This window comes from Phalacrocorax carbo, chromosome 12 (assembly GCF_963921805.1).
Source record: "Phalacrocorax carbo chromosome 12, bPhaCar2.1, whole genome shotgun sequence".
Lineage (NCBI taxonomy): Eukaryota > Metazoa > Chordata > Aves > Suliformes > Phalacrocoracidae > Phalacrocorax > Phalacrocorax carbo.
Window position 1 is genome coordinate 4872330 of NC_087524.1, and position 14946 is coordinate 4887275.

At 36.7% G+C, this 14946-nt stretch overlaps 1 protein-coding gene across 4 annotated transcripts in view; it reads right to left on the bottom strand.

The window, feature by feature from the left end:
* The window catches only part of PLCE1 (phospholipase C epsilon 1), a 169598-nt gene that overhangs the window by 98467 nt on the left and 56185 nt on the right, over positions 1–14946 (bottom strand). For all 4 annotated transcript variants that reach the window (XM_064463805.1, XM_064463808.1, XM_064463806.1 and 1 more), the window contains exon 3: positions 1178–1469. In XM_064463805.1, coding sequence (XP_064319875.1) covers positions 1178–1469 — 292 coding nt within the window. The remainder of the gene's footprint in view (positions 1–1177; positions 1470–14946) is intronic.

Consider the following 14946-nt stretch of genomic DNA (forward strand, 5'->3'; position numbering starts at 1 on the left):
AATGTACTACTGAAATTCGCTCAGATGCTGCAGTTTGCCACCTGTGCCTGTTGTTCCTATACCACTTTAGTGTCATTTGATTCACCTAAAAAGAAACTAATTAAATCTATAAAGGGCCACTTTTGGGGATAAAAATAAGACAACCGGATCCAAGCACAAACTCTATCATTATTTGTCTGCAAAAATGAGGTCAGTACCTGCACTAGTTAAGGACCTGCACTGAGAATTCTTTACTGATTTTGTCATATTCCTCTAAAATTTTGGGCAAGCCATAGTATCCACATGCTTCAATTCTACACCTGTACAACTGAGATACTATATCCTTTTGTTGCAGTATATCAGATGATGATATATCCCCAAATGCTTGAGTATCTTAGGAAATATTCTAGGCATTAATTAAAAATTAATTGAAAATGCAGTTACTATGTTGTACAAAACCTTGTATTAATGCAATGAATTTGTGCCAAGAATGCCTTTGTCCTCCTTAACTTCCAAAACTGACCAAACTAAATCACATAATGGTTGGGGGGTTTTTTTTGCATAAAAAGATGATCAGCATGGAAAGTTAGTATGTAATATCTATCTTCCAACAGGCATTTTCCACATAGACAATACCCACATTATTTGAAATGATCCAATGCTAGAACGATGATGGGTCCAGGAGGAGACCATCAATAAATCAGTAATTAATTGTACATACTTACCACACAGTGCTATGCCGACAGTTAGTTGGATAATCACAACAATAATAACTGAGTAGAATATATAGCCTTTTCTCAAGTCCTGAAGCAAGTCAGCCCATGAGCAGGAGCGCTTAGTAAATGAGAAATATTATACAAAGGAACACCCTAACAATGGCTTAGGTTTTAACTTTGGATGTAGACAGGAACATTTCTAAAAAGGAAAAAAAAACTGAAAAGGTATCTGTTTTGTAATATGAATCTTTCCAGCTTTGCATGCATTTTCACTTCATTAAACTAACACAGCTAGCCATTATGACATCTAATGACATCTAATGACTGCAAAAGAAAATCTTTGAAAACCTGAAAACCTTTTTTATCTGTTATCTTCAGCTATGACTATATAAACTACAGATTATTATATAGTAGTATATATTTTGCAATACACCCTATACTTAAAGTGGACAGGGTTAAAAAAAAAAAACAAACTTCATTACCTTTAAGCATTGTTCTTCCAGTTGATCCTCCAAAGATACTTAAAAGACCGCTTCTTGCTCCTAATGATGTAGTTGCTTCTAGTAAAGCACCAGTTATATAGTCAGAGAGTGCAGTCCTCTGTGAAGTGGCGCGGTATTGACAGTAAGCACCTGTTACACATGGTTTTACACAAAACCCCTCATTTTTGCAGATACAGTCTCTATCAAACGTTGGGAGCTTTCTCAGAAGATGAGGAAAATATTCAAAAATATCTTCTGCTCCTTCTTCTTCTCCTCTCACTGTATTGAAGATCTGTGAAGAATGCAAAAGCATGAACTGTTAGTTCATTCGCTCAAGATAATAAACTGAACATAAAAAACGTCAGATTAGTATGGCTTCTTGTAAAGTTCAACAGACTGTGCAAAAAGGCACTGTGTAAAACACTGCATTTATGCATTAAATCTGAAATATCTATAAATCCAGAACTGATTTGTGAAGATTTTGAGTTGGGTTCCCAAACAGGCTATTTAAATAAGATGGCATTCTGGCTTTCAGTCTATGGTTAAAAGCATTCTAGTAATGACCAGCTTTAAGGATCACCATTAGACAAAAACACGCCACATCAATACATCTGGTCTACATTTAAAATAAAGAATATACACAGAATTACTTAAAAGATACTTAATAGGCTGTACTTTCAGTAAAGTCTTACAGATATCAGTAGCAGAAAAACAGATCTACTCAAGGTTTGCACTTTTCCTTGCCGAGTGGGGTGGGTTTTCGCAAACAGAAATGGTTTTAATCACTGTAAGCAATCTTTCAAAACGTTCTGGTGTCACGTACACTGCATTACTTCCAGCCTACGCACAGGTCCTCTATCTAATATTGGTTTAGTACTCTTTTTCCAATATTTGTGCTAACACACTAATGAAATTCAGTCTGTGGCTTAGCAACTAAGTAATGTTTGCTTATTTAAAAGAGTCTAATGATCAAAGCAAGAATCTGGAAGAAATCTTTTCGTTTAGTATACAAGGAGAGACTTGATTCTTTGCATTCTTTTATGCTGACTTACTGATTAACATTAATAATTTCTTTCAATGATCTGTACTTTGTAATTAAAGTGTAAACTACCAAACTAAAGATTAACACAGGGAAAGGTCATTATAACTGTTACCAGGACAGGTGCTGAGACAATTTTCACGGGGTTGTTCCCCCTCAGTCCTTAGATGTGCACATGAAATAAGTTGATGGCTTAATGACTGGTTTTTTTGTGATTAATGGCTTGTTTCTTGTTGCCATCCATCCCCACACATAAACAAAATACAGCGATCCATCAACGTGGCAGAAATCACATCCAGTCCTATGATGCAAGCACACATGTGCTCAGTCAAACGATAAGAAGCTGTTTGCACAGTCTGCGTGCTGTGGGCCACACGTCAGAGGCACCAGCACCCTCACCACAGGACACACACGTGCCCAGCCATGTAACCACGGAGGGAAGCAGCCCCCAGCACAGGGATCTGCACACCTCCACCCCTGCCCTCAGACCTGCATCTACCCTGCCATGTAAGTGAGGAGGGTTCAAATGCCCTGCTCCCACGAGGTATCTCACCCTCCACAAACAGAAGCTGTGAACAATGATGTAATTCTTTCATCTGGGTAAAGAAATTGAGCATAGCAGCAGTTTTGATTCAGCTACTGAATTGAAAATTTGGCAAACTGTTTACTTCTTATTTATTTTTCCCATAGACCAGTAAAACAAACACAATATATTTATTAAAGCACACCTTTCTTAGCTTTTACTTTTGTATTAAAAATTTCTTGGGGAAAACAATAAAATTTTATTCAAAATATAATAATTTATTAACTAGTAATGTACTTCATTATTTGAAAAAGAGCACTGACATTCATTAACATGAACAAAAAAATCTTTCATATGTTACCTATGACTTGTATAACTCAATTCCATTAGAAATATGGCTTTTATAATTCATTACCCAGTGAAATGCTGTGGTATCTATCTTCACGACCACCACCACCCCCCACCCCCGCAAATTTTCCAATATTTTTTTGGTCTGAGGCTTCTAGAAATAGTCAGCCTTTACTTGAGCCTCTTTATCTCCTTTTCCTTGGTATACAACAGTTTTCTGGACTTGTGAACTCCCAGGAAGAGCACCGCTCATCACCTTTGTTCAGAAAGGAAATGTACTCTTAGAGTGAACGTTCTCTGGGTAAGATACGTGCAGACCTTTTAATCAGGCAAGTGTCTGCAAGGAACAGTGGGATGTGCATACGGCTCACCTTTCCAAAAGGTGTATTGTAAAAGAGCAAACCTGCCTTACGCACGGATTACGAGTGTGTCTCATGTAACAGACCTAATTAGTCTTTTTAGCTGGTTTAAAAAAATATTTAGTTAATGAAAATAATTTAACTTCTCAAAACTGCAGTCACCTTCCAAAATATTTTTCAAATTGGGTTCTGCAACTTATAAAGGCATGTTCTGTTGTCTACACAACTAAAATTTCTTTCAGCTGCCAAAGCAAAGAAACCATTTGTTGACAGAAATAGGCGACAGTGTTTTGCTGGAGAGATTATACGTAGAATAATGGTGTTAAGCTCTTTTGTATAAAGTAGACTTCAGGGCACTAGCTGTCTCCAAAAACTCTGCGCTTCATATAACATTTTCAAATACTGTTTGTTTTGATGTGTTAAAGCTCTGAATGTGTTACTTTTGCTGCACAAAGATGCGGTCACGAAAAAATACTGACTTACAACATATATCCTTATCAGCCACTGAAAACAACTGAAACAATCGGAGGAGAAGCACATCCCTCAGGTAACTGGTAGGGAAAATCACCTCTCAGTGAGATTGCACCAGACAATTGGGGAAACTTAATCTTGCCTGGAAGACAAAGTAGTCAATTCCAAGCCAGGGCTTCCAGTTCGTCCTGGCAGACGTAGTTACATCGATCTGTATCACCACCAAGGAATGACTACTGTAATTAACAATGAATGCAAACCAAAAAGAGCAAGATGCAGCACCAAACTGACCTGTCAAAAAAACTGTCAAAAAATAACGATTCACAAGGGCATATTGCTCCTGATTTACTTTTGCCTTCCACATCAAATTAAAAGGTTTCAAAGCCATCTGTAGTCTGATGCTGCAGTATCTCACATACTACATATCGAGCAGTAATGCACAAGAAACTAAGGATAGTATCTGTATCTAAAAGCACTGCAATATTAAATGTCATACAAATTTCTTTTTAAGTAGCACAAAGTACTTACAGGAAGGGGTTTAAGGTGAAATTTCTTATCTATACCACTGTAATGAGCACACATGTAAGTGGTAAAATTTATGTCCAACTACAGTACCTCAAGATTTACTTTGGACAATAAAAGCATACATTCTAATACTTTTTTTTTTTCCCCCCACAATGCTTTTAAAATAAGAAATGAAATTAAACAGGTCACTCCATCTACTGTAGCTTTGGTAGATTTTGGCTTTCTTCTGTATTTTAAACAGTTTTTATTGGTAGGTAAAAAGGATATAAAAATTACTTGCAACATACAATTTTGTAGAAGACTATAGAAGAAAAACATGTCCTCAACTCAAAAATGAAAATTAGCTTTTAAATAAAGATTAAATTCAGGTGGGATTCCATCGTTGTAGTTTTACTACCAAGTCCATATTTGGAAAACACATGGAAACAAAATAAATCTTTCAGCTCTTAATAACATATGCAATAAATCACCAAAACTTTAAAACACCCTCAGTTTTGCATCTAGTAACTTCGACTGGTATCTGCAAGTTAACTTATTGATAACCTTCAGGCGATAAAACTTTCTTACAGTGACAACATACATATTTTGTTAAGATATTCTTTAAACATAACTATAAGAACAAGTAACTCATGCTGGCTTTGAAAATATTCCACATTTTTCTCTTATAATCTTTCTTCCGTTTAATCATCACTACAATTGCAAATCGCATTACGTCCTTTTCTCCACATACATCACTGTCGGTTCATTACATAAAAGTGGCAGAAACCTAAACACCATCGCCATTCTTAGCCCTACAGTTTATGACAGATATCACCCCAAAACGAAGCCGGAGTTCATGGGTGCTGTGGTACTGGAAATACCAGATATAGAAATCCTTGAAAACAATTGTTCTGATTTCTGAATTAAAACTTACACATATCCTTTCCTGTTCACTGCACTGTTTCTCTTTTCACGTTTTTTGTGCCTCAGGTGTTTAGGTTAGAACCTGGCAGTATGTTAGCATTTTGCTAAACATCTAGCAGCTGCTCAGCACGTATGAAACCCAGAACTGGGTTTAAGAACTGACCACAGGCTGTTGTTATTAGGAAGCAGGCTTAATTTCTCTAACTTTATTATAGCAATAAAGAATATGTGTACCTAAAAATTCATTGTAAAGAACAGCCACAGAAATTTATGCGTTTTGCTACTATGCTATAAAAACAGCACAAAATAGGCTCTAATGGGGCTTTAATAATTCATTGATTCTTTCTGTCCAAATTCAATCTACAAACCTCTGTCAATATATCCTAAGTGATTAAAATGAAACACTGAAATGTAGGAGGTGTGCATATATACACATATATGCCCAGTTGGTACTAAGCTTTCCAGTCTGATTTCCTGGCTGTTTACCTACAGAGCATTTCTGTTATGAAGGGCTGCTGACAGCCCCTGCGCAGCATTCCTGTGACAGAAAGCCTTCATCCATTGCATGTTTTTGAAGCCATTTTAAATGTCTGTAAACCGGAATGGTGTATTAACAAGTAATAACTCTCAGGATGGTATGTCTTGAGGATCACTTAAATATCTCCTTTGAAAACACAGAAGCTTTACAGAACATATGAGCTTAAACACAATTAGTAACATCACAGGAAATGCTGCTCTTTCCAACTTTGGACTGTTCCAAGAAAAATTTCATTAACATGAGTAAATTCTGATGGCGATTTTTCATTTTGGCACTGCAGGTTTTTCAGAGGAAACCCCTCATTAATATCGACCAAATTAAGCTAACAATGATCTCCGGGAAGTCATGACCAAGGGCCAATCTAATCGCTCTTACACATATTTATTACACAATAGTGTAATCAAATATCTATAACATGGAATACGACAGCAGTCTGCTATGAAAAATTCACTTTGGGCAGAAAGAAAGGAATATGTAAAGTGAACCTGGGTGGAGGGGAAGGTTCCAGAATGAGAATTTGCTCAGAACAAAAGAATCAGGCGATAATTCACAGTTGGTCAATACTTGTTTTGTGTCTTCCAAACTGGCACTCCAGCACCGCGCTTCGGAGCATTTATTTAATAAAATTTTAAAAAGAGTTGATGCTGATAGTCACATCATTTTCTGAAGGATCCTGGGTTTTCTCAGATTTATCTCATTCAGGTTATGACCATACCCACGCTGATTAACCCATGACGTTTTAAGATCACTGCTAAAGTACAAATGCAGACTATATTAAGAAATGCTTTTTTGTAAGGATGTTGCCTACCTAGAGCCAGCACTTGGCACTGACCAGTTCCTTCTAAGGATATTGTGGGGTCAGGTATTTTTTAAACAAAAATGAAAGAATATTCTCCTATTAGTCCATACTATTATCACCTTTTGAAAAAACAATACTATTTTAAAAGTAGAAATAAACAAGTTTCATAACAAAATTTCTATTAATAAATTAATTTTCTCAACATGCTTACCTGAAAAATTGTTCACCTAGTTAATCTCAAAATACCACCCAACAATATTCTGTTAAAACAGGAGTGAGGCCATAGTCCAAGGAACATTTCCTTTAGCTACAAATGCAAAAGCCATTTTGGACATAATTATTTTTAACATTTATCCCTTGGTCTGGTTCACTGTGAGAACTTAATTACTCTTCAAACAACGCTAAGTTGCTAACCACTGGATTTGTCAAAGATGCTGTAACAAACAATTGTCAGTTGGGATCTGCAGAAATGCTGAAAATCAGACCAATCTATGAAAAAAGGTCTGCCACTGATCTGGGATTTAAAGGTCACGTGAACTCATACAGATTTCTAAGCCAATACAGAATAATTACTGACCTTGTTTTTACTCTAGCACATACTTTCAAAAGTAATTCCTGCCGCGCATAAATAGAAGTGAATCACACTATTTTTCAGTCAATTCTCCGTTTTTCATTTACAATTATCTAGTCTGAGTGAACACTACAGGTACAAAGACAATTGGACAGTGCTCTGAAGGCCAGCTATGGAAAAGCACTGCAGCCTTCTGACCTAAGCCAGCTCCAAACAAATTACTTGTTTCTCAGCACTGTGTTTGCCAGAGATCCCCTTTCTGAGGGGGCTTACTTGCTTGTGCATGCTTATTGCCTACAGCACTACAGAATCTAGTTACCCTGCTTCCTTCATCAACTTCCCCTCTATGCTCTCATAAAGCTCAGGCATCTCTGCAGAGAAATTCACTACAGAATTTGGTTAAGAAGACAGCAAGAAATCAGATTCTGTACAGATGGATGTTTGCAATACCAAGGGAAAGAAACTCTTTAATAAAAGAAAACTTTAAAAGCTGCAGCAAAGATAGTTGTACCATATTTTCTATCATTACTACTAAAGTCACCAATTAACATTTTGGAAAATATTTTATTTAAATTGCCAGAAAATGCAGATGAAAGACATGCCTAGAAGAAAAAATACTTAGTATTGAACAGCAGGTTAGCAGACATCTTTACGCAACTTCATTACAACTCAAACTTCTCCTGCAAAAAGTCAAATGTTTAGCTACGTGTCTTCTAGTATTTTACAAGACGAATAGGACAAGGGATAAAATCCGTGGTCAATCAAATTCCATTCTTAACTTATTATTCAAGATGAAGTGAATGATGACAAGTAGTCATCCACAAGCTTTAGTAAATTCACTACCTAACCCAAGCTTCTCTGATTTCTTGTTTGTGAACTCTATTGCAGAGTTGCTCTCTAGGTGCGCTGTGGCAAATATGGAAACAGCTATCTGTAAGCAACTGCAGGTTTGCAAGTTGGGGTCAAACTCAAAAATTCCCACGAATCCTCTCCCCACATCTCATGATCCATCTTTTTTGGCTAACAGACAACATTCTTAGAGTATTAACAACCATCCCGGATTAAAATAAAATAAAAGTGTTACATATCATGATGCACTTCATACTCAACAGTTTTTGGAGATGCGTTTGAATTTCACCCTTCAGTTGGCTCTGCAAGCCAACAACTGCCCTGCAAAGCAGAACTGATAGCAGTTTCGGCATTGGCACTTGCCATCCAGTCTGCCAACAGGAGAAAAAGAACTGCCATCGCCTGAAGGAAACACAGCCATTTGGTGCAGGTTTGTATTTGTATTCAAGAAACAGCAGTAAAGGACTGGTTTGGCGGTGTGACGCGGCCACGATCTGCTACTGCACATGGGGGTGCTGGTAACCTCAGAGCTACGGCTGCTACAGTAGCAACCCACCAGCAAGAAACCTGGAGCTATTAACACACATTTGCAGTGAAATACATGCAATTGTGCAAAGACTGTTCAGAACATCAGGCATTAACAGATGTGCCCTCTACATCTTAATTTGCTCATATCTTGCTTTCCTTATGTATTTTCATATGGTGCTTAAACAGACTGCTAACATGCTAATTTTCGTAATGGAAAAATTCCTTAAAATATCCCTCAACTGCTGAAATGCTGGTTTGTATTTGAAAAAATGCCTAGAAAATAAGAGTACAGTGTCACTGTACAATCTGAAGTGTACCTTGTAACAGAGTAGGAATGCTGCTGTCTTGGGGGAGGGCAGGGGGAGAAAATGTTGCTCAAAATAGAGTAATCAATAGTGCTAGGATTTTGCTCTATTTACTATAGGGTGGTTCAGGCATGTTCAGGGTGGTGCGGTTCAGAGGTGCTGTTCATCTTTTGTCTGGGACATTATGAAGAAGAAAACCAGGAACTACCTTGAGAATGCAAGAACTGGAAAGGTTTGTTTCCTGCAGCAGCAGACCTGCATGGAAGCACCAGGAAAGACAAGGGGGAAGATTGATGAGTAGATAGCTAAGGTAGAAGCAACGTAAGCGTCACTGTATTGAGGATGAACGCAGTCAACAGGAGTAGGGAAAAGAGGAAAAAAAAGGAAACAGTAAAATTAAGTAAGGTGGAGGGGCTTTTTTGCATTGTATGTATTTTTTTCCATGCGTTTAACAAGACTGTGATTTTAAAAAAAGATCTCTGCTTGCATAACTTACCATTGCAGGCAGTGAGTAAAAGCAAACACTGTCTGTTATGCCATCACCACCCAGACACTGCTGGGGCGGGGGGGGAGAGGACACGATGCCAAGATATAGTCTAGCATATACTATCACTTTCCTCTTACATTAGGAATAAATCGACTGAAGGACTAAATGTACTAAAGGAAGTTGCCCTCCCTGGGGCACGGTGCGGATGACAGCCAGATGAGGTGTGTGCACCACAGTCTGTCCAGTCCCCTTACACATCCGAAGTAAAGAACAGACCACAGGAGAAGAATAGCAGCCTTCAGGCACCTCTTCATCATGGGAATCAATGCTTGTTCCAGCACACAACAAATTCTAGTTTGCTCATGGCTTTTCTAATAATGACCAGTGTTGCGGCCACTGCGGGGGGCCCAGATGTTTTCCTTTGCTTTTCTGTGCATAAGCTTCAGGTTCTAACAATTTAAATAAAACACTGCAGTGACCTGTCAGTATCCTTGTTGCAATGTCTGTTCTCAAAGGCTTTTCAAACTGTCGCTCTCTCTTCAATGAATAGGGAGTCATGAATCTTTGCAGTGGCAGGACAGAGCACAAGACAGAGTACCTTGCTACAGAGCAATAATGCTCCCCTGTTCAACAGCGGTTTTTGCTGTGTTTCGAGTTTTACACAAGAAGTTGTAGCTGGGCAACATGGCACAGAGCAGCAGAGGACACACAGGAAAACAGATGAGTTCACCCTGGTAACACGGGCAGCAGATTCGATGGCCGCTGGAAGGGTGCCAAGAGAGTGAACAAGCACAGATGTGCTCAAATATTAATATTAATTAACCGATGTTCTCTGAACTTTCTACAGCTTCAACTGCAATTACAGAATGTGCATTACCTCATCAGCCAATATTTCTTATGAATTGCATCCTGTTAAGGATGAGATAATTTCAAGGAGCAGAAACTGAATTTAATAAGGATCAAACCGCCTTGCAGAGGCCATCCTTAAATGTAACTCAACATTTTTCAGAGTCTATATCAGCCATCCCTATTCAGGTCTGATATATAACCAATATCTTTAGTAGGGAAATCTTTTTATTCATTATCATAAGAAAATGATGACACAGTTTTTAAAAACCAAGTACAGAAACCAGAAAATACAGAACGAAAGAGAGAAAACGCAGCGTGACATAAATGGGGCACAGATTTACCACAGCATCTCCACCCCCAGAAAGTCCTCCTCTTAAAGAACCACCAGTCCAGTGAAGAACAAATAGGGAAAGAGTGCTCATTACTTCTCGTGGCAGGTAACACACTTTAGATGCAAATAACTACTATGAAGAATCATCTTAAAGTAGAAAAAAAGAGAGGCTGACAAAAGACATCAGTTAACGGTCATTTGAGAGATTGTTCATAAGTACTTGAAATTTCAATTTGATTAAGGAGAAACTGAGGCTAACACCAAACACAACGTAGGAACCCTTCACACCACTTTTCGGCAATGTGAAACAATGCCCTTGCCAGAGAGCGCCACTTCTGTAATCTTACCCAGAAAAGGCAAAAAATATCACTTTCTGGTCAGCCAGGTCAGCTATTTATATTTCTGTTGGCACAAAAATACATGTGAAAAAATGTTTTTCTTATAGTTATTAATTATTTGCTTACTAAGTTCTCTCACTAACTTCTTCAGTTTATATCATAATTTTTATACTTTTCTAGTACTTCTCAATTTAGTATTCTGAGCTACATTTCTGTTAACTGTTCTGCTCTTGTCAGTTCTTTGTGCAGCCAGTATTCTCCTTTTGTTTTATAAATGAGTGCTTATTTACTTCCTCCAAACTTTTATCAACAAATTCACTTACAAACAATACGCTGTCTTTGTAACTGAATTAAATACACTAAAAAATCTGTGTTATTTCAACTGTATTCTAAATGTAACTACCTATTATAAACATCACTTCTAAGCTAATGTACACCTTTATTTACTGAGAAGATGATAGTTTCACTAGTCTGATGTGAGTCACATCTTTGAACACCTGATCAAGTGGATTGGAATTGCTTGAGTTATCAGCTTTCAAAATTGTCTACTGAGTTTTTAACATAAAAGTATAAGCACAACACATATTTTAAAAGTAATATAATTTTAGAACAGAAGTATTTTAATAATTACATTTGATAGCTCTTACTGATGAAAAACAAAGACATTCTGTTCATATAAAACTTCTCAGGTATGCTATAAAAACTATTCAAAACAAGAAAAGGACTAGCAGGTTGACAGTTCAATAGAGAACAGAAGTTTTCCTGTAGATAAGTATATTATCTAAAAAAGACAGTAAGTAGGATTAAAACGCCATGTCAGAAAGCAGACTGAAATAATTCACAGTCAAACCACTTAGAATATTAGATGTGTCATGATTGAATAATTTCAACTCCAAGGAGATGCACATTTTTATTGTAAATTCCACCTTTCATTAAATGTTTTTGGAACATCAATCTGTAGTGGGATGCTACTACTACAATGGGATATCTGAGCTTTCCAAATGCAAGTAAAATTAGTACAAAATACTAACAGAAGCTACCGAAAACTCTATTTAATACATCCTTAAAGGCTCACTTTCTTCAAAGGTAGACATAAATTAATTATTTTAACTAGGTCATTAAAGGTTTCAAACAGCCTCATGTTCATCTTTTTCATTTCTGAAATGCTGACGGTGTGACAGGCGCATTCAAGACAGGTGAATGCCAAGCATTCAACGCAGAGGAACCCACCCATTCAGGGAGTTCAACAGCCCCCTTCCCACATGTCTATTTTTTTCCAACTATTATTCCATATGTGAAGCGATAGTGAGTCTAGATTTTCTCCAAGAAAGAAACAAATAAAAAATAAAACCACACACACATCAGATACAGGCAGAAGTCGGTATGGGTTTGTAGTTACTAACAGCTGTAATGTTCCCATTTGAGGAAAGGCTTCCACAGAACTCACACATTTAAAAATAACTGCATCCCCACACGTGAACTGAGTAGTTAAACAACTTTGAACGATGAGCTTAGTTGCATATTTCTGAACTACGAATTTACAGTAAGTTTGAGGGACAACCCACAGTACAGGAAAAATATTAAGAGATCTCCTGTCACCAAGACCATCTTAAAAACAAAGAACCTAACAGAAAAACTAAAAATTATGGCTGTTGAAATCTTAGCTCTTTGCCAAAGTTAATTGTTAACTGCTTCTGCAAAAGCTGCCTTTACCTGTTAAGTATTATTTTAATACATATACTTATAAAACTGAATTTGGAAAGCATACAGTCTATTCCATTCCTGCGTCTCTGATATTAAAAGTCAAAAGGTAATCAGTGTTAGGGATTAAAGTTCACAGCACTGGCTAGTTCAGTTTTTACACAGTGCGATGTTGCATCCCTGCGACGAAAGGAACTGCTTAGAATTGCTTATGAAGGTCTCAAGCTCAGACTAAATGTGTCAAAGCTCAAAGACAAAGTACATGTAATAAAATTGTCTTCGTGTTTACACAATCATTAGTATTATTTGTATCAAAGAAAGACTTGTATTGGGATTTTACTGTACTATACATTGTGGATTTATATTGAAAGGCGTATCTTTCCAAATATATCAGAAAGGGTCTACAGTTTAGATCTACAGTCAGAAACCTATTACATAAATGAAAAGAGCAACAGAACCTTGCTGTATCTCTAAATATTTTTCATTTATAACCAGTTATAATTGTAATTGATATTGTTGTAAAAGATCAGTAGGTATTCTACTACAGCTGTAAAATTTATGCATCCTACCCATGGCATACAGCTAATAAAAGAGCAACTTGGAGCATTTTCCTTAGCACAGGAAATCTAGTTCTCATTTTCTAATTTTGCAGACACTGAATCCATGCCTATTTGTTTGCTTGTACTTCAGCTGTTGGGTTCACAGGGTCACATGAATAATTATAAGATTATTTTGGACAGTACTTAGGGGCCAGGAAATTCTCAGAGTTTTCATGACTGAATTGTTTAATAGACTTTTAGGTCAGGCTACAGAACATGATTTCATGAAACAAAATAACTTTGTTCTATAAAGAGGCATTTTCCACTTTAAGGGTTTTTTTAATTACCTAGAAATAGAAAAGGCACCATTCCTTGCCCAAGCAACAGAATACCGATACTCTGAACTTAATTTTTAAATGACACATTTAATCTAAATTTACTGATAAAAATGTGAGTCTTCATTCAACACTGCTCACAATGAACATTCAATAACAATCCTAAAAAGAAAAAATCTTGTAAATTTTTAGCAGAAAATTTTTGGCTAAAACGAAGCAATCACAACAATCCACCATGATACAATGAAGGAATTTTACTGATGTTGGTATATTCAATCAGTAACTACTACCGTCAACAGTATTCATCTTCCCTAGTCATTAGCTGCTAAGAAAGACTGTGCTGTAGCTGTAGAAAGTATCTGAAGTTTAGGAAAGTTTAAGAGAAGAAGACAACATGAACAGATAATACACAATGCAGTGCCCTAAAGAAATCTCCTCTTTTCCTTTTTTTCAGCTGCTGTGTTCAAATGCTGCCTTAAACTACTGCCCTGCAGGACACAGTACAATCAATTGTCACATCATTATTTATTTTGTATGTGACACAATTTGATGTTGGATACCTAATGTACACTAACAGCCTTACTTATATTAAGACAACTATGTACTTGAATAAAGCTGTATTTACAGAAGTAATTGTTACTGGAAGAGTTTTTTGAGTTTCATCCGAATCTGCTAAGAAGATGAACTGATGGTAACGCTGTGATTACGTTAAAATTGTTGAGTTTATTTTGCTGTCTTCAGATAGAGTTTTGGAGGCCAATTCCAAGATCTAAACATGGGACCATGATTCATTAATTGTGTTTCCAGTTCAGTTCTACTTGCCCAAAATGCACAAAATAAATAACCTACGCTCTACAATTTACAAAAGTTCCATATTCCTTCATCACAGTTAAAAGATGCTTTTTAAAGTAAATATGCTTGTTTTAAAAAAGAGAGAAAGTGAGTGAGTAAGACAGAGTGACCAAACAAGGGAGTGGGAATAAGAGAGCATTAGTTCAGTATTTAAACTACACTTTTTAATTGTTAATGAAGTAAATATGATTCTGCAGGACCAGAGTATATGTTCCTGTTTCTTTTCCCACTGGAGTGGAATGTCACTTGAGGCTTGATTTTCAGAATTTAAGGCATCTGGCTTAAGACCAGAAGAACAAAAATATTTTACATTAACTTTCCTTATTCTCCGGGGATTGTTACAGACCCAGGGACTACGGTTTAGTCATCCATGAGATTTATTTTGCTTTAGCATTAGCTTCAACTAAACTTTGTATATAAAACAGCTTCCTTACCAAAATTCATAGCCACTCTCCTCCGTGCAATCATTTTTATAAATTGCAATTATATTGCTCTGAATTACATGAGTAAGTGAGCTTTGTATATGCTTAACCTCTCAAAATGAAGGATAAAACTTAGATTCTCTTTCATACAACCATG